This window comes from Chlorocebus sabaeus, chromosome 9 (genome assembly GCF_047675955.1).
Source record: "Chlorocebus sabaeus isolate Y175 chromosome 9, mChlSab1.0.hap1, whole genome shotgun sequence".
Classification (NCBI taxonomy): Eukaryota; Metazoa; Chordata; class Mammalia; order Primates; family Cercopithecidae; genus Chlorocebus; species Chlorocebus sabaeus.
This window is the reverse complement of record NC_132912.1, coordinates 65,869,261-65,890,435: the sequence shown is the minus strand read 5'-3', so window position 1 is coordinate 65,890,435 and position 21,175 is coordinate 65,869,261. Positions and strand designations below refer to the sequence as shown.

Genomic DNA, 21,175 nt, shown 5'->3' with positions numbered 1-21,175 from the left:
ACACTCTCTTGTTTATCCTGAGATCTTAACAAGTACTTGAATTCAGTAGGCAAAATGATTTCAGTTTCACATAAAGTATTTCATTTATTCCTAACAACAATGCAACGAAATAGGTATTGTTAACCCCAATTTTATTGATGAAGAAATTGATATACTGAATGACTGGCTCAAGATTACATAGCAAATAATCTGTAAAACTGGGACCTTAGTGTAGGCCTTTTGATTCTAGATCCTGTACTCTTTCCATTGGCTATGATTGCCTCCTGACCAGTACTATGTTGCGTTTAAAGCCATTCAAAGAGAATATTATACCTCTAAATTTATATACAATTATATGAATTTTTATTATACAGAGATTTTTATACAGAGAGAGAGAGAAAGAGAGACAGACACCCCCCTGTCTTAAACTCTCACCTATACCACTCCATTTAGGAGTTATAGTATTACTGAGTCAAAGTCTAATATCATAAGGCCTGCAGCAGCTGTAGCAATGACACAACTGTACACAGATGCTGGCAGCCTAAAACTACACTTAGGAGGTAAATGTTTGTTGCATGGAGAGATGAACAAGCAAAGTAAAAAAACAGACTTGGTCTGGTGGCTCCATTTCCCCTTGGCTTGTCAATATACAGAAATCATTGTGTTTCTATGTTGTTTGTGTTTCAACAATTGGAATTGCAGTGAGTATGGGCAAGTTATGGTTTTAGTTTAATACTGATTATAGATAATTCTACTTTATAAGTAAGAACTTGTGTTATCAGATGAAATGCAGAGAAAGTTTTCTCCTCCATAGTTGTCTTTCATATACACAAACATGCACTTGAGTTTCTTTCCTTTCCTGTGTAATCTCAGGATTGTGCTTTTTAATAGTGGCTTGCTAATCCCTTTAGCTCTTAATGTAAGTATTCCATAGTTTTCATTAACCTGATTGACATAGTTTTTCCCTAACCTCCATTCAAAAACTATATTTGGTTGTTGTTTTACCAGCACCCTTTTTACCCTGGTTGCTGAAGCAGCAAGCCTACTGCAAAACCTAAGTGGTGTGGTATAGATGAGAGTCTAAGACTTTAATTATATGTCATTTTATTCACAACACTCAATTCCAGGAAGGAAGAAATGGCTCTGTTGTTGTAAAGGACGTATTATGTGAGTATCATTCATTGTAAACCAAAAATGATACTGTATTATAGCATAGACAACAATGAGAACTGATTCTGAAAATGTGACCTGACTGAGAAACTGAATAATAGTGAAAGTTATCAAAATGGAAAAAAAGTGTTAATGTGAAATCCATCCTTCTTAGAAATACTCTTTCCTGGCCTGTTTAGTTTTGCTTTTGTTGCTTGTCATGCATGAATGAAAGTGCTATACTCTCAGGGGAGCAGGAAAGCCTCTGTGTCGGTTGTTTATTTCCTTAATCCCTCCTCCTTTGTGATTTTTGATGTCAGATCTAAAATGGAAAGCCTGTAAATATAATGATTATCACATGGATAATCACCTGCATTAGGAACCGCCCTGCTTTTCTATTCTAACCCGAGCTGTTCTCCACATGTCACATCCACTCTGTGGTTGGATTTTAACCTGACTGCTTCATTAGATTTGTGAAACTCAGTACAAGGCGCCCTGGGGCAGCACAGATGGGGACTTGCTTGTTTTCTTTTCTCACTTTTACTGCCAAGGCACACTAAAAAGTCCTTTTCAATTTAGTGCCATCAGTTCACTTGGAATTACCTCTGATATTTGGAACCTGTCTTACTCTTCTGCCCACCATCTATGCCTATTCTTTCTTGCTTACTTTCTGACCTCATGCCTTTTCTTTCTGCCTCTGCATGTCATGAATCTGACAACTAAAATTCTGCTTAAAATTCTTACTGGGTCAAACTGTTCCCGCGTGTTGTTTTGTTTGTTTTGCTGACAGGGAAAAATAAATGTTGTTCCATCATTGTATCTACAAACACCTTCAGATCAGAGGTTAGCTGTGGGAAAGTCTGCAGTGATATGAGCCAGCTGCCTTCTCTAATGGAGTGACTTGGGGCACCAGTCCAAGATCAAAGGAAGGTGGGAGGAAGTCAGAAGATAAGATCATTTTAAGCCACTGAACAACAAGCTTAGCTTTTCTGGTGATAGGGCACAGCTCAGCAAACCTGTGTGAGGGGGCACTAAGACAGAAAATTGAGTTGACTTTTCTTAAGTACATCTTTCCTCAGTCAGAAATATGTTGATGCTTGAAATAGTTTACAGACATGGAAGTGTCCTAGGGCCTGGTTTCCTTAAAAGATAATAATTTGACACTTATATATGTGTCTTCTTGCAGTTAGTCAGCTCCATACCATAACAGATCACAGTTAATTTTTAAAAATAATTTTTTTGGGCTGGGCACAGTAACTCACACCTGTAATCCCAGCACTTTGGGAGGCCAAGGCAGGCGGATCATCTGAGGTCAGGAGTTCGAGACCAGCCTGACCAACATGGTGAAACCCCGTCTCTGCTAAAATTACAAAATTAGCTGGGCATGGTGGGTAGTCCCAGCTACTCGGGAGGCTGAGGCAGGAGAATCGCTTTAACCCAGGAGACGGAGGTTGCAGTGAGCCAAGATCGTACCACTGCACTACAGCCAGGGCTACCAGAGCAAAAGTCCGTCTCAAAAAAAAAAAAAAAAAAAATATATATATATATATATATATATGCACACACACACACACATATAATTTTTTACAGTTAATTTATTTGTATGAGCAAAACTGGACATTAAAAAAATTTTACTATATGTGAATTTTGAGTGTTTATGGCTTAGTGCAATTTTAGTCCTACAGATTCTTCCTTTGAACTTTGTCTTACAGTCCCCTGGGGTTCTCTCATGTCTCTGATGAAGTTCCATATAAATAAGTGGTTCTAGTATAGCTTTTTTGTTGTCTTTTTCATGTAAGAATTTGCTTGGTTCAGAGTGACAGCTTGGGAAGCACTACATCAATAGCTTCTGAACCTTATCCTATTCCTTGATATCGCAGCCAGCAAATGTTATTGACTATGTGATGTACAAAGCTCTAACCTTGCTTGCACAAATTGACCAGTTGTCAAGATCAATATTTATTTGCTTATTTTTGTCTACATGAACTAAGGCTAACTTGGTCAGGCTTATGTTTCTCTAGTAAATAGCGTAAGGAGTTGTACTTTCAACTTAACACTTTCTGTTGACTTCAGTGTTTAGCTGTAATCATACATTTTGACCTTTCTAAATCCTCAAAATGGTTCTCTAACCTATAGGTTATTAGTACATTGGACCATAGGTGCATACATGTATTTTTTTCCCAATGTCTTCCCAAATTTCTGCTGAAGACACTGACTGTACTTTCTGCCTTACATGGCTTGATGCTGCAGTCGTTTTAGTTGAGTTGGATCTGCTCACTACTCAGGCTCAAATCCCATCCTTCTATTAATATCTCTTGGCAAAGATAATTTTGGAAGAATGTAAGTTAAGATGTAGAGACTCTTGACAGTTGTCTGCAGTTTTTTTTTTTTTTTCAAGAGAGAAGTAGAGTTGAAAAGTAATATTGCCTCCCTTTTCTATCAGTCCCAAAATTAAAGTATATGCACAAAGAGTAAAGAAAAGGAAAGGATTTCATTACACATATGTATTTTTGTCATTCAGTAACCTGTGGTAAGAGCCTTAGGGTATATAATAATCATCAGATGGTGTCTTTGAGATATTTAAAATCTAGAAGAACTTTGTGTACTAAAATTTTTTAACCATATGTATTTTTAATGCTCAACTATTGTTACCCTGTCATCTTATACTAAAGAGGATTTTTGGACTGTTTATTATAAAAAAATTCAAACAAAAAAGGAGACATTGAACCCCTACATAGCACATACACCTAGATTTAACACTTGTTAACATTTTGCCACTTTTGCTTCACTTTAATTTTTGTCTGCAGTATTCTAAAATAAATTACATATATCATAACATTTCATTCCTAAATACCTCAGGATTCATCTTAAGAATTAAGGACTTTTAAAATTAACCTGATAATTCCTAATATTATCTAATTTCCATTTCAGATTCAGATTTCTCCCCTTGTCCCAAAAATATCATTTGTAGCTAGTTTGTATAAACCAATTAAGGTTTATACATTGTTCTTGGTCATTTTCCCTTTTCTACTTTATCATTACATTGACTTGTTAAAAACATTAAGCTACTTGTCCTACAGAATATCCTACCCTAGGAATTTTTTCAATTGCTTTTTCTGTATATACTTTAACTTGTTCCCCTATCCTCTGTATTTCTTATAGGCTGCAAGTTACTGGACTAAGGTTTTGATTAATTCATGTTTAAGTATTTAAGTCAGAATACTTTATAGGTGATGCTGTGAACTTCACACTGCATCATAACAGAAGGCAAAGAATATTTGGTGATCCCACTATTAGTGATGATAAGTGATAGCATCGATCACTGGGTTAAAGTGATGACAGCTTGATCCTTCCATTATAAAGTTATGCTTTGCTCCCGTGACCAGCATAAAATCTGAGATACTTTGATTCCATGGAAATACCCAGTTCTCTATCATCCTTTTTACCCAATGAATTTAACATCTACTGAGGATCCTTGCCTGTGTAAGTTTCATTATGAGGATTGCAAAAAGATGATTTTTCTGAATTTATACATTTATTAGCAGGCATTCTTCTCTACATAAGAGCTTTTTGAGAGGTATTGTTTTAATTAAAAACACAACCACCAGCGTATTCCTTGGATTGTCTTTCTTTGCTGAGGTCAGAACACCTGAACTCACTGTGGCAGCTACAGTAAAAACATGTACTACATCTTCTTTATTCCAACTTGTGAAGTGTGTTGACATTAGGCTGCCTTTTTATTATTATTATTATTCCAAGGGAAAAAAGAAATCTTTATTGCTGTAAGAATAAAAATTGAACTATGTGGGTATATTGAGATAATTGTGTAAAAAAGAAGACTGAATGAGTTTCAAAAAATGGATTATTTCTTCATTACCGAGCACTTTATAATTAACTGTTCTTTTTTTTTTTTATTTCAGGAAGCTGCCACTTTTGCTAGAGAGCAAGGCTTTGAGGTGAGTTAACCCACAATTGCACACTAAACAGATCCTAAAGGTTTTTTCTAGCTGATAATGAAGTTCTTTTGGACAGTGATTGATGTGCTATTATACTCTCAGAGCCTCGCAGCAGTTGCCATGGAAACTTGGCAGTCGTCATGGTTTCTTTGTTCTGCCAGCACAGTGTTATGACGCACTCTGCTAGGTCTGCACCCAACATCGCCTACAGATGTTATTTATTGAATTTTGAAAAGCCTCTTGGGAAGCCAAGAGGTTGGGCACGGTTTCAAGCTGCCTCTGCAGATACGGGGCCTGTCAGTTTGTTCAGTTAAAAAGCTACCTCATTAGCTGCATTACATTTCATAAGGATTCACTGCTAAAGCAGTGGTGGAACAAGACCCAATAATGAAATATAATGTCATTTAAATAATTTCAGCCCCATCACATGTAGATTATCATTATGCAAATTAATTTCTAAAAGGTTGTACTTAACAGTTGTTAGGAACTGATTAATTTAAATCCTGCTTTTATAAACTTACTGTTTGAACCTATCTTTTCTTCTCTCTCCCTCTTTTTTTCTGGGGAGAGGGAGGTAGCATAAAATATACACACATTTTCTGAAATAAAATATCAATAATTGGATTTAATGTCTAGGTCCTAATTCTGTTTTCCTGATACAAGTATTATGCTGTCAAGATTCAAAACTCCATGTGGTCGTTGTTGGCAAAATTGAGATAACCATGTTTTTTATCTGTATAATACCCCTCTTCCAACTGATTGTTAGAAAACACTGACTAATATGAACCCACGTTAACTGACAGAGAATTAACTAAGTTGGAGTCTTTTATGACTATGATATTTATTGAGTGAACTATGTAGAATACTGTGTTCTTACAGCAACTTAAAATGTTTCAGGGTAGTAATTTTTAAAAATTTAATCTAACCACAGCCAAAATGTAGGAACTTTCTTTTTATTTGCTTATTCAGTATTGTCTATCAAGTAGGGAAGAGGTGAGTGGTGATTGGATAGTATTGGTAAGGACTAGTAAGCTCACTTTGAACTCTAGAGAAGGATATTATGTGAGTTTGTGAAACTCTTGTTTAAATGTAGTAAAGGCAGATTATCAAGCAACAAAGTAATACATGTGCATGTTATTCATGTCATCAGACTTGACAAACCAGACATAGAGCTTCCCCTTCATAGAGGAAGACAAGGACATGTGATACAGATACCCCATTTGAAAGATCCTATAAAAGAACTACTCCAGAATAGGAAAACCTTGCTTCTCAGTATTCAATTATTAGGAACTGTGATAGTTTCTTACAAGTTTGCTTTTTTGTGCTTTACCATATTATAGTAAATCTAGGGTTAAGTCACATACAGAAAAAGGATTTCCAAGTGGTGGGTTTTTTTCTAATTTAAGTTTCACGTTTTAATTTCCCAAAATGGTAATTATATGTAGAACAAAATGTTATCACGGGAATATTCAATTAAAAAGTCAAATGTTTTGATCATAAGAATATAAATAAAACTTTTCAGGAGTTTTTTAAAGTTTTATTTATTTTAAGTTTTAATATTTAAAAAATTATATTATATGTTGATATATCAGAATTCCCCATAGAAAAAAACTTTCAGAGTATACATTTGTATCCTGTCAGTTTACTGTGTTACCATAAAAAATGTATTTTTGGTTCTATAAAATAACCAATTTTGTAGATACTTAGAAATATAACTTGTGTAACAAATAATCATGATCCTGTAGTGTCTACATAGCAGTTTTTAAAAAATAGTTTATTAAGCCTGATTAATACTTTTATTTCTCCCTTGAGCTACCTGCTTTTCATATGCCTGGTTTACATTCAGTCATAGGAACAAACTACTTTTTCTATTTTCTACTAACTAGCACTGTATTAACCTTTCCATTAGTTCTTACTTACTGATTCTAGAATTGTTTTTGCCATAAATCTGCCATAATTGATTACAGCACATAAGCAAAATGATAATGATTATAATCACATACCTTATTACATCCTGACATAGCAAAACTGCTCTGTCAGTGATATTGACAGTGATATGTTAGATTAAATAAAGCACATAGTGTCTTGATGTGTCTCTTCGTAGATTCCCAAAACCATCACAAGCATTGCAGAATATATTTGAACCATGAGCAGGGTACCCTCAAATAGGTATTTTTAATCAAATGTAATCCATGTATGGAACACTATCTAGAGAAATTCAATGATTTTATAATGTCACTAAAGTTTCCTAGGCCGTTAGACAGAAATGGGAAAGCATAGGTTTGAAACGTGGTATTCTTAAGGAATAAAACAAAAGTAAATCACTTTATCTTAATAGTTTTCTGTGTGAAAATGCATTAATACTCTTGGCTAGTATGACAAACTAGACAAAAATCTACAGTTTATCCCTCCTAACTTCAATTTTGACTCTAAATTTGGAGCATGAATGAGAAGAAAGAAGTGAAAAGATTAAAAGAAAGGAAAGGTGAGTATTTTTTCCTTCCATCAGTGCCGTTGTCCTACCCTCATTTTCTACTACCAATCAGTTCCAAAAGCCACTGAGTATTGCCACTAGTGATCTGGCTGCTGACAGACCAATCCAAGTGCATCTTAAAATAACCAGTGTTTATTCATCAGGAAATATTCTCACTGGCATTGTTTTTATTTATTTATTTATTTATTTATTTATTATTATTCTGGTTAGCTTCTCTGCAAATTTTAGATAATCTTTATTTTTAAAAAAATCTTTAAACTGAATTGGGTAATTTTCAGTTAGAAGCAGCAGCTTAGGAGGGCACTGGAGAAGAAGATAAAAACTGGAGCTGGGCAGAACACAAAGCAGAAGAGAGAGGATTTTATATATATATATATATATATAGGTGATAGAAAATTGCATAGTGCCTGATTTAAATGACAGACCTGCTAAGAATTTAAAATGACAATTCTTGGGGTAAAAAGTTTTATAAGGCCTTTTATTATTCTTCAAAATCAGTTCAGACTGGAGTGTGTTTTTAAATCTAGCTTTTCTTGAGCTGAACTGAACTGATTAATGTTCGTATTTTTAGAACATAAATAAAAATAAGGTGCTCAAAAGCATGTTTCATTATAAAACCTTTTTTAAACTATTGAAAATTGATTTTTTAAAAAAGAAAACACCTCAAAACCTAAATATATATATATGTTCTCTGTATTTTCATTGTGTCTGCAACTGAGTAAATGCCAAATGATGAGAATTCCTACCTTCTCTATTGGATTATTTATTTCATTTTACTCCAAGTAACAAATTTTCTTTTTTTTTTAATTTTAGATCTCTAAGAATAATACTTCTGCCCACAGGGGAAACAATGCAATCCTTTTCCCTTTTTTCACTTCTTCCATAACCCCTGACTACCCAGAAGATCCTAGACTTGTAGTCTTTCTCTGACCAATGAGGATTCTTTCATCTTACACTGCTGAAAGAGAAAAGTATGGAATTGTGCTATCCAATATAGCATCTACTAGCCACATGTGGCTATTTAAATTAGGATTAATTAAAATTAAATAAAATTTAAAATTCATCGCTTCTCGGCCTTTTGGCTAAGATCAAGTGTAAAATTTTAAATTCAGTCCTTCAGTCATACTAGGCACATATTGAGTACTCTATAGACTATATAGCTAGTGACTACTTTATTGGATAATGCAGGATAGAACATATACATCATCACAGAAAGTTTCATTGATCAGCATGGGTAGAAAGTCTACAGAGAATGTATTCAGGCGGTGTTGATTACCAAAGAATTACCTTAGGTGATTTTTAAGTTCCTGTGTTCTTCACAAATATAAATTATGCAATGAATGATCACCCAGAGTTTCAGAGTTTCTGAAGATAAGAGCCTAAATCAGGTGCTGCTGGCTAAGAGAGTGTAGTGTTTTTTTGTAGGTGCCTGAACCCGAAAAGAGGACAATTTTAGCAGTTCAGTTAAGGGAAAGCGATAAGCTAGTACCATACCACTTTGATAGACCCCAAGACAAGGTGGAAGTGACCAGAGAGTGTACCATGAAAGAGAATGTGGGAAGGGTTCCTATTTTAGGTATGATGGCTATGGAATGACCCTAAAAATATGAATATCTAACAATGACAAAAAAAAAAAAGGCAAGACAAACAGCAAAACAAATTTCAAACAGAAAGAACAGGACTATAAAAGCCTCTGAACGAGAGAGTACTTAATGTACTAAGTACTCCAGGAACTGACAGAAGGCCAGTGTGACTGGAATGGAGTGAGTGGGGAGGGCATATGAGATCAAGCTGGCACTGACACATCATATAAACAGCATAACTATTAAAGGAGTTTCTCTTTGGAAAACAAAACAAAATGGTATGGCTAGATGACTCAATGTGTGGAAACACTACAACTGGTTTTCTACAGAACTAGGTAGACTGTGACAGGATTGCTTAACCTTTGTATAATCAGCTGGTTAAAAATAGAATGGAGATTTTTCTTTATCCAGCCTATCATTGATGGGCATTTGGGTTGGTTCCAAGTCTTTGCTATTGTGAATAGTGCTGCAATAAACATATGTGGGCATGTGTCTTTATATTAGAATGATTTATAATCCTATGGGTAGATACCCAGTAATGGGATTGCTGAATCAAATGGTATTTCTTGTTCTAGATCCTTGAGGAATCCAGTTCATGCTCTTTGCACAGACATAGATGAAGCTAGAAACCATCATTCTCAGCAAACTAACACAGGAACAGAAAACCAAACACCACATGTTCTCACTCATAAGTGGGAATTGAACAATGAGAACACATGGACACAGGGAGGGCAGCGTCATACACTGGGGTCTGTCGGGGGGTGGGGGGTTAGAGGAGGGATATCATTAGGAGAAATAACTAATGTAGATGACAGGTTGATGGCTGCAGCAAACCACCATGGCACGTGTATACCTCTGTAACAAACCTGCACGTTCTGTACATGTGTCCCAGAAATTAAAGTATGATTTAAAAAAAAAATTTCTAGTAATAGTAACACTACTAGTAATTAAAATGAAATGTAGTTCTACTAAAATAATAAAGTTGTGTGTAACAGAAAAAAAAAAAAAAGAAATTAAAATGCTACATTGGAAAATACCTATTTCATATAAAACAAGGCAGTAAAGGAGGTATAGAACATATTTTTTAAAATATGACATATGGAAAACAAATAGCTAATGGCAGATATTAATTCAACTATATTAATAATAATGTTAATCTGGAGTAAATAATATGATATAAAAAGGCAGACATTCTCAGACTGGATAAAAAAACTAAGGTCTAACTATATGCTGTCTAAAAGAGATGTATCTTCAATTCAAAGATACAAGTAGGTTAAAAAAAAAAAAGAATGAAGAGAGTATGTTCTTTGACTTGGAATACAATGTGATCACCAATGACAATAAAAGCATAATTCTACATTTATAAAATGCTTCACAGTTTATAAAACCTTTCCCAACATACCATTAATACATTCATACTTGCACAAACCTTGAGAGATAGATAACAACAGATTTTTTAAAAAATAGGCTATATGGCCAGGCGTGGTGGCTCCCACGCCTGTAATCCCAGCACTTTGGGAGGCCAAGGTGGGTGGATCACCTGAGGTCAGGAGTTTGAGACCAGCCTGGCCAACATGGTGAAACCCCCATCTCTACTTAAAATACAAAAAATTAGCCAGGTGTGGTGGCAAATGCCTATAATCCCAGCTACTTGGGAGGCTGAGGCAGGAGAATTGCTTGTACCAGGATGTGGAGGTTGCAGTGAGCTGAAATCACGCCATTGCACACCAGCCTGGGCAACAAGAGTGAAACTCCATCTCAAAAAAAAAAAAAGGCTCTATGACTTATTCAGAGTCACATAGCTAATATATTATGTAGCCAGAACCAGAACTCAGTTCTCTTATGTCTAGTGCTCTTTACTATAAACCACACAGCTTTCTCTCACACATTGTAACATGTTGAAAGAGGAGATTAGATTTCAAAATGACTTTGATAAATGAAAAATATCTTTTTTTATTTTATTATTATTATTATTATTATTATTATTATTTGACACGGAGTCTTGCTCTGTCGCCCAGGCTGGAGTGCAGTAACGCGATCTCAGCTCACTGCAAGCTTCGCCTCCTGGGTTCAGCCATTCTTCTGCCTCAGCCTCCCGAGTAGCTGGGACTACAGGCGCCCACCACCATGCCCAGCTAATTTTTTGTATTTTTAGTAGAGATGGGGTTTCACCGTGTTAGCCAGGATGGTCTCAATCTCCTGACCTCGTGATCTGCCTGCCTCAGCCTCCAAAAGTGCGGGATTACAGCCATGAGCCACCGCCCCTGGAGAGAAATGAAAAATATCTTGAAACTCAAAAACTAAAATTCAGCCAGGCACGGTGGCTTATGCCTGTTATCCCAGCACTTTGAGAGGCCAAGGCGGGCTGATCACCTGAGGTCAGGAGTTCGAGACCAGCCTGGCCAATATGGTGAGACCCTGTCTCTACTAAAAATAAAAAGATTAGCTGGGTGGGGTGGTGGGCACCTGTAATCCCAGTTACTCGGGAGGCTGAGGCAGGAGAATTGATTGAACCCAGGAGGCGGAGGTTGCAGTGAGCCAAGATCATACCCTTGCACTCCAGCCTGGGCAACAAGAGCGAAACTCCATCTCAAAAAAAAAAAAAAAAGAAGCACTGAAATTCTCTGGAGTAAAAATATCAGCCAAATTAATTAAGAAAAAATAGCAGACTTAAACACAAGATGAGAAATGATTTGTGAATGTGGTAAGAAAATGGTTTAGGATGAACATGCTATAGTTTTGTGATAAAAACAACAAAAACACATTGCTAGCATTTATAGAAGCACTGTAATAATGGTTAAGTGTATTATCCTTGGAGTCAGACTCTGGGTGCTAGTCTGTTCTCCACTGCTTATATTTATGACCTTAGGCACATTACTTAGCATCTGTGACTCAGTTTCTTCATTCATAAAAAGGGATATGTATGAGTACCTACTGCCTAGAGTAGTTCAGATTTAATGAGTACTTTATTTTATTGATTGATTGATTGATTGTTTTGATACAGCCTCACTCTGTTGCCCTGGCTGGAATGCAATGGTACGATCTGAGCTCACTGCACCCTCTGCCTCCTGGGCTCAAGCAATCTGTAGATTCAATGCAATCCCTATCAAAATTCCAGTGTCATTTTCTCTCTCTCTCTCTCTCTTTTTTTTTTTTTTTTTTGAGACAGGATCTGGCTTTGTCGCCCACGCTGGAGTGCAGTGGTGTGATCTCAGCTCCCTGAAACCTCTGTCTCCCAGGCTCAAGCCATCCTCCCACCTCAGCCTCCTAAGTAGCTGGGACTATAGGCGCATGCCACCACACCCAGCAAATTTTTGTATTTTTTTGTAGAGATGAAGTTTTACTATGTTGCCCAGGCTAGTCTCAAATTCCTAGGCTCAAGCGATTCACCCACCTCCACCTTCCAGAGTGCTGGGATTACAGGCATGAGCCACCACGCCTTACCTTAATGAATACTTTAGAGCTTTATACATGGCTTTTAGTTCTTCATCTATAAAATAGGGATAATAATAGTACCTACTGACTAGAGAAGTTAAGATTTAATGAGCACTTTAAAGCTATATACATGGCTCATATCTCAATTTTATGAGCTTTCAACTCATACTTCTTACTCCTCCCTGTCTTTGTCTTCTCCCTTATAGCTACTATAATTGAATTTTCCATACTCAAAACTCTTGAAGCCTTTTCTAGAGATTTTGGGGCAACCTAAGGATGTAACGATTTTAAAAAGTATTAAAATGAGAGTAATTAGAGGAAAGAAATTAGTATTTAAGTTCTTAGTATATGCTGAATATTGCATTAAGCTATTTCACTTACCTCATCTTCTTTCATCCTCACAACAATTTTTAACTTTTTATTTTAAAATAACTTAAGTCTTAGAAAAAATACAAAAATAGTACAGAATTCCCACATACCCTTCACCCAGTTTCCCCTAATATTAACATCTTACATAACCAAAGTATAAAGAATAACAGAAAATTAACGTTGAACTACAATAACTGAACTATATACAGACTTTATTCTGGTTTCAACTGTTTTTTCTCTAATTTCCTTTTTCTGTTTCAGAATCGAATCCCAATTTGCATGTTTGTCATGTCTCCTTAGTCTTTTCTAATCTGTGACAGTTCCTCACTCTTGTTGTTCATGAACTTTATGCTTTCGAAAAGTACTGGTCAGTCATTTTTGTAGAATGTCCTTCCATTTGAGTTTGTCTGATGTTTTCTCATGATTACATTGAGATTAGGCATTTTTGGCAGGAAAACCACAGAAGTGATATTCCTTTCTTGGTGCATCATATCAAGGAGGTACACAGTGTCACAGTTTCTTATTGTTGGTGATGCTAAACTTTGATCACTAGGTTTAGGTGGTGTTTGCTAGTTTATCCTCTGTAAAGTTACTGTTTTCCCATTGTATTTAACAAATATCTTGGAGGAGATACTACTTTGGGGCTATGGAAGCATTCTGTTTTATCCACTAATTTTAGCATCACTAAACTGATCTATCTGGGTTAAGGTGATGTCTGTCAATTTTCTCTACTATAACATTTTGATTTTTTCTTTTGTAATGAATATCTTAGGGGGACATGCTTTGAGACTAAATATCCTGTTTTCTTTAACTTTTTGCCCACTAATCTTAGCATAGATTTTTATCCCCCAAAATCTTTTAATGTGAACATTTTCTTAGTTTTGTAGATGAAGAAATGGAGCTTCAAGAGGTTTATTAACCTGCCCCAAATCACACAAATAGTAAATCCAAGCCTGTCATGTTCTAAAAGTCCTTGTAATTTCATTGTTTATTAAGATGTGTGAGCTTAATTGTAAGGGAGAAGAACCTATTGGGGACAAAGGAGAGGAATTACTGTAGAAAGAGAAATAAAGTTTTACATACATCTGGGAAGAATTATGTTTTGTACTTGGAAAGTTTATTTTGTCCTTTAATTGCCATTTTATGAGGTTTAATTTGAGACATAAGAAACATTTCTTTGATTAAATTACCAAAGCTCTCAACAAAATATATCTTCTCAAAGGGTTGGTAGAAAGCAACCATGGAATCTTTTTTTTTTTTTGAGATGATGTCTCGCTCTGTCACCAGGCTGGAGTGCCGTGGCACAATCTCTGCACACTGCAACCTCTCCCTCCTGGGTTCAAGCAATTCTCCTGCCTCAGCCCTCTGGAGTAGCTGGGACTACAGGCACATGCCACCACGCCCTACTAATTTTTGTGTTTTTAGTAGAGACGGAGTTTCACCATGTTGGCCAGGATGGTCTTGATCTGTTGACCTCGTGATCTGCCCGCCTCGGCCTCCCAAAGTGCTGGGATTACCACTACATCTGGCCGGAATCTTATTCTTAATGTATTCCTTATACCACCTTGAAGAAAGATTTTCTTTTAAAGAACATCTAGTACATTCATAAGATTCTGCTTTCAGGATGATAAAGTGAATGTGTTTGTCTCTTATCTTTATTAAATATGAGCTGTATTTAATCACAAGCAAAAATCCCATAGTAGTAAAATATATTTGTGCTGAGGAAATTGCCAAAATATACATGAGTTGTTTTAATTATATGCGTACATTTATTTAGGTGAGTGAAGATATTACATGGCATTTTTCAGTCCTTTCAGCTGTTACTAGTCATTTCTAAAAGTCTGTCTCCTGAAACTGAGGGAATTTCTTCTCATCTTATCAGAGTTCAGGCTTAGTTCTGTTCTAAAATAAGCAACCGAAAGCGAAATAGTCAGCATGTTTGAAAAGTCAGCAGCACTGTCTGTCCTACTACAAATGGCTATTCTTTTCAGAAACAACTGTCCTCTAGAAGTCATCCTGTTATGTATATTAGAAGCTTAGCTTCATGTATTATCTGGAATTTATTAAATATTGAGTGAACAAACAATATAAAAATATTTCACTACAGATTGTCATCCCTTTAAAAATACCAGTTTCTGGTGATGTTTGTAACCATTGCAAACCATTGTGACCTGTCTGCTTTGCTTGCCTAAATGTTTCTCTCTCATATATTCTATTGGTTCTCTTATATAGCCTTCATTTATGCCACTCAGCTGTATTTCCCCTCTGATAGGTGTTTCTTTCTCTGTAACTATTTGAAACTTTGCATAGTGATAGAATAAATTAGTTTTGTTAGCAAAGACCAAAAATATCGACCGTTTTAGAAGCCCACTGAATATAGACATGGATTTTCAAATTATCCAAAATGGTTGAAAAGATGATTCTAAAACTTCTGCCTTTAGCTCAAGAGTTAGGTTTCAGGATTTCAGAAAACTTCAATAAAGATTTCAGTAAAACTTTATGGCCTGTGTGGCGTGAAAAACAGCATCAGGGTTTGACAATTAGTTTGTCATTTTTTAAACTTTACATTTTTTAAAGAAAATTAAGTCTTTGTAGGAAAGGATTAGCATTTCTTTCTCTCAAATCAGTCCTTTGAAAAATTGGCATTATAAGAACTGTATTTTTTCCAAAGTCAGCATAACTTTTATGTTATTATGTTCTTTAACCCTGTAAAATAATTAAATTTTCCTCTTTATAAAAACCTCTCTTTAATTGGGAATTTGAAAACTGCCTGGATATTTGCTGATATTTAGTCATTATTAATAATTTTTGAAGTATGATAATAGTTTTATGGTTATGTTTATCATTACCTTTCAAAGATATATACTAAAACATTTATAGATGAAATTATATATAGTTCTTGGGGTTTACTTTAGAATAATCCGAAAAGCAAGTGGATGAGGATATAGGTGAAATAAGATTCATCATACATTTTAAATTTGTGTAGATCATTGATGGGTTCCTTGGAAGTCACTGTGCTATTCTATTTACTTTTGTATATGGTTTAAAAAAAATTTAATGTCTCTTAATAGATATGCAGATCTCTTATTTTGATCAACAGAAGCTAAATTGTTAAACTACTAATAAAGTTTTGTTTTATTTTATTGGTCATGAGAATTTTTTCCTTCCTTCTGTTAATAGACTAAAGACATTAAAGAGATAGCCAAAAAGACACAAGCCCTGCCAAAGATGAACTCAAAGAGGCAGCGAATCGTGATCTTCACCCAAGGGAGAGATGACACTATAATGGCTACAGGTACATGTGGGAAATTTGTGATGAATCTAGTATTACAGAGATTAATCATTTACAAAAGAATTCTGTTTTCTTTCTATTATAATATATACAATATACATGTATAATATATATAAAATAAAATATTTTACTTTAATAAATATTTCTACCCTGTATCTCAGTAGAAAAGATTTCATGTTCAAGAAGATAATTTATTAAAATTTAGTTAAACCACTTGGATATAATTTACTTAGTTATTTTGGGGATTTTGTCAATCAAGAAATATCTTTCCTAAAAAAAAGGATACATTTCATTTATAAAATACCTGCACTGGAGTAAAATAAATTTACTCAATTATGAACAAAAACAATCCAGAACTAAGTTACATTTTCCATTTTTCCTTCAAGAAGAAAATCTCATTTTTTGTTTTATCTTACCATCTATTTTATAGCACTCATAAAACAGGAATTTCATTTAGTAAGCAAACATGTTATTGATTAAAATGATTAATAGTGTTAATGTGGAGCTACCCACTATTAAAACCAAAATATAAATGTTTTAATTCTGTCTGTACCATTCAGATTAAAACCAATCAGTTGATTAGTTATTATTGTAAACCAGAGCAATTTAGTATTACCTATGTGTTTGTTCAGTACTCTGCTGAACACTGAAATATAAAATAGGAATCTTAAAGACCTAATTGGGAATTAAAATAATATTCATAAAATATAAGTACAAAGTAAAATATAATTATAGTTCTTATCTATTGGTGCAAACTATATGGATTGTATTGACTCAGGAGATCAGTAAATCTTGAAAAAAGATGTTATAGTGAATATGAAGTACATTTGTGTTGAATTAAATATAAAGCCTGAAACAGGTCAAAGATGAAATTATTGTCAAGATATTTTCTCTCTTTTTTAAAGTAAATTTTATTGTTTATATTTGAGGCTTATAACATGATATTATAGGATAAATAGATACATATAGATCAACTTTCTTATTTCAGAATAGTCAAAAGCAAGATTCAGAGATTTGTTTCAAAAAATACTTGCTTCAAAGTAATTCAGTGAGTGTTAAAGTGAGGGTATAAATGAAATGAGACTGGTAATGAATTAATTGTTGAAGCTAGACAGTGGATATATGGGGGCATCATTATGCTATTATCTCCACTTGTGGATATGTTTTAAATTATCCATAATTAAAACTTTAAAAAAAGAAAAGTTTTTTAAAAAAAATTTCAAACAAGATTCAGAGATGTTGAATGGCTTTCCCAAGATACATTGATATCCTTGCTAATCCTTAAATTCTAGGAAGGATTTAAAGAAAGGAGGACAAGTGGGCACAGTGGTTCACACCTGTAACCCTAGCACTTTTGGAAGTCAAGGTGGGAGGATTGCTTGATCCCAGGAGTTGGAGAGCAGCCTTGGTAACAGCAAGACCTAATCTCTAGAAAAAATAATTTTTAAAAAAAATTAGCTGAGGGAGTAGTGACACATGCCATAGTCCTGGCTACTTGGGAGGCTGATGTAAGAAGATCACTTGAGCCCAGAAGTTCGAGGCTGTGTTGAGCTATGGTCTCTCCACTGCACCCCAGCATGGGTGACAGATCAAGACCCTGTCTCCAAAAAAAAAAAAAAAAAAGGACAGAGAGCAATGGAGTCAAAGAGGATCAAGTAGGCACAAGTACTAGCAGTATTTTATTGTGGTAGCAGAAAGAATCAGGTTGTTAATTTGTACAAGAGAGAAAAGAAACCATGGAAAGTTATCCCTGCATTGATACAAACTATCTGAATTGCTTTCTTCCTATAGTATAAGGATTATTCCTGTCTTAGCAGTAAACAGTTTAGAAAAGTGAAAAACATGCAGGCTTCTTGTGGGAATTGTAGTACTACCTTCAGATTTACAAAATATTCTTTGGTTGTTCTCTGTGGAGACATTCATTTTAAGTCTTTGTATATTCTAGATATACATACTGTACAAGTGTCTTCCTCATTGTGAATTTGCAGTTTTCCCAAAATTGAAAATTAACCTCCCCGTCCTGTGACTGTATTTCCTTGTGAACTCATTTTATTCTTTATTAAATCTATTAAGCCATTCTTAGGAATGCTTACAAGCTGGAATTTATTTGAGGAAAGACACTGGCTAATCTTTGCTGTTCCTACCATATGAAAATGAACTTAAATTAGAGGATGCACTATATCTGCAATGCATGATAAATACAAGATGGATAGAGAATCTGTTCAGTGGTGTCAGCTACAAAAGCAAACATGATAAATGTTAATGCAGTTTTGAGCCCTGGGATAAGCTATTCAGTGCACAAGCGTAGCTGAATCTCTTTGCTATGTTGTTATTCATTGCAGCCAAATAAATGTCAATAATAAAAGAGAATTAAAGATTTTCATTTCCCAGAGGCAGTCCTCTAATACGGCTTGATCTTTCATTTCATTTGTAATTCGTTCTCATGTCAGGATGCAATCATTCGCCAGGCTCTGGGTGTCATGTTAAGCCATTTAATAATGATTAAGAACATAAAAATGCTTGGCCTGTGGGGCAATTCACAAAAGAGATGCCAATTTGTTATTGTTTTCCCTCCTTTCCTCTTGAATATGGATCAACTTTTTCCCACCTCCTAGCATTAAAATACTAATGGAAGATAGAGAGGGAAAGTGTCCCTTAATTTACTATAAGTGACATTCCAGAATGGCACAAGGCAGTGCTAACACACATATTAAAAGACTAATTAGGAATCATTGTGCCTTAAACCTATTTTTTAAAATTATATTTTAAGTTCTGGGATACATGTGTAGAATGTGCATGTTTGTTACATAGGTATACACATGCCATGGTGATTTCCTGCATCTATCAACCCATCATCCACATTAGCTATTTCTCCTAATGCTATCCCTCCCCAACCACCACCCCCCACCTCCCGACAGGCCCTGGTGTGTGATGTTGCCCTCCCTGTGTCCGTGTGTTCTCATTGTTCAACTCCTACTTATGACTGAGAACATGCGGTGTTTGGTTTTCTGTTCCTGTATTAGTTTGCTGAGAATGATGGTTTCCAGCTTCATCCATGTCCCTACAAAGGACATGAACTCATCCTTTTTATGGCTGCATAGTATTCCATGGTGTATATGTGCCACATTTTCTTTATCCAGTCTATCATTGATGGGCGTTTGGGTTGTTTCCAAGTCTTTGCTATTGTGAATATACGTGTGTATGTGTCTTTATAGCAGAATGATTTATAATCCTTTGGGTATATACCAGTAATGAGATTGCTGGGTCAAATGGTATTTCTGGTTCTAGATCCTTGAGGAATCGCCACAATGTTTTCCACAATGGTTGAACTAATTAACACTCCCACCAACAGTGTAAAAGCATTCCTGTTTCTCCACATCCTCGCCAGCATCTGTTGTTTCCTGACTTTTTAATGATCGCCATTCTAACTGACGTGAGATGGTATCTCATTGTGGTTTTGATTTTCGTTTCTCTAATGACCAGGGATGATGAGCTTTTTTTCATATGTTTGTTGGCTGCATAAATATCTTCTTTTGAGAAGTGTCTGTTCATATCCTTTGCCGACTTTTTGATGGGGTTGTTTCTTGTAAGTTTGTTTAAGTTCTTTGTAGATTCTGGATATTAGCCATTTGTCAGATGGATAGACTGCAAAAATTTTCTCCCATTCTGTAGGTTACCTGTTCACTCTGATGATAGTTTCATTTGCTGTGTAGAAGCTCTTTAGTTTAATTAGATTGCACTTGTCAGTATTGGTTTTTGTTGCCATTGCTTTTGGTGTTTTAGTCATGAAGTCTTTGCCCATGCCTATGTCCTGAATGGTATTTCCTAGGTTTTCTTCTAGGGTTTTTATGGTTGTAAGTCTTACATTTAAGTCTTTAATCCATCTTGAGTTAATTTTTGTATAAGGTGTAAAGAAGGGGTCCAGTTTCAGTTTTCTGCCTATGGCTAGTCAGTCTTCCCAAAACCATTTATTAAATAGGGAGTCCTTTTCCCATTGTTTGTTTTTGTCAGGTTTCTCAAAGATCAGATGTTTGTAAATGTGTGGCATTATTTCTGAGGCCTCTGTTCTGTTCCATTGATCTATATGTCTGTTTTTGTACCAGTACCATGCTCTTTTGGTTACTGTTGCCTTGTAGTATAGTTTGAAGTCAGGAAGCATGATGCCTCCAGCTTTGTTCTTTTTGCTTAGGATTGTCTTGGCTATACAGGCTCTTTTTTGGTTCCATATGAAATTTATTTTTTTCTAATCCTGTGAAGAAAGTCAGTGGTAGGTTGATGGGGATAGCATTGAATCTGTAAATTACTTTGGGTATTATGGCTATATTCACAATATTGATTCTTCCTATCCGTGAGCATGGAATGTTTTTCCATTTGTTTGTGTCCTCTCTTATTTCCTTGAGCAGTGGTTTGTAGTTCTCCTTGAAGAGGTCCTTCACATCCCTTGTAAGTTGTATGCTTAGTTATTTTATTCTCTTTGAAGCAATTGTGAATGGGAGTTCACTCATGATTTGGCTCTCTGTCTATTACTGGTGTATAGGGATGCTTGTGATTTTCACACATTGATTTTGTGTCCTGAGACTTTGCTGAAGTTGCTTATCAGCTTAAGGAGATTTTGGGCTGAGACGATGGGGTTTTCTAAATATGCAGTCATATCATCTGCAGACAGAGACAATTTGACTTCCTCTCTTCTTATTTGAATACCCTTGATTTCTTTCTCTTGCCTGATTGCCCTGGTCAGAACTTTCAATACTGTCTTGAATAGGAGTGGTGAGATAAGGCATCCTTGTCTTGTGCTGGTTTTCAAAGGCAATCCTTCCAGCTTTTGCCCATTTGGCGTGATATTGGCTATGGGTTTGTCATAAATAGTTCTTATTATTTTGAGATATGTTCCATCAATACCTAGTTTTTTGAGAGTTTT

General features: G+C 35.3%; 1 protein-coding gene across 2 annotated transcripts in view; it reads left to right on the top strand.

Annotated features, from left to right (window-relative positions):
* Window positions 1–21,175, top strand: part of ADK (adenosine kinase) — a 577,446-nt gene that overhangs the window by 447,048 nt on the left and 109,223 nt on the right. For both annotated transcript variants that reach the window (XM_007962951.3, XM_007962952.3), the window contains exons 8-9: window positions 5,049–5,084; window positions 16,146–16,260. In XM_007962951.3, the coding sequence (XP_007961142.1) occupies window positions 5,049–5,084; window positions 16,146–16,260 (151 nt within the window). The remainder of the gene's footprint in view (window positions 1–5,048; window positions 5,085–16,145; window positions 16,261–21,175) is intronic.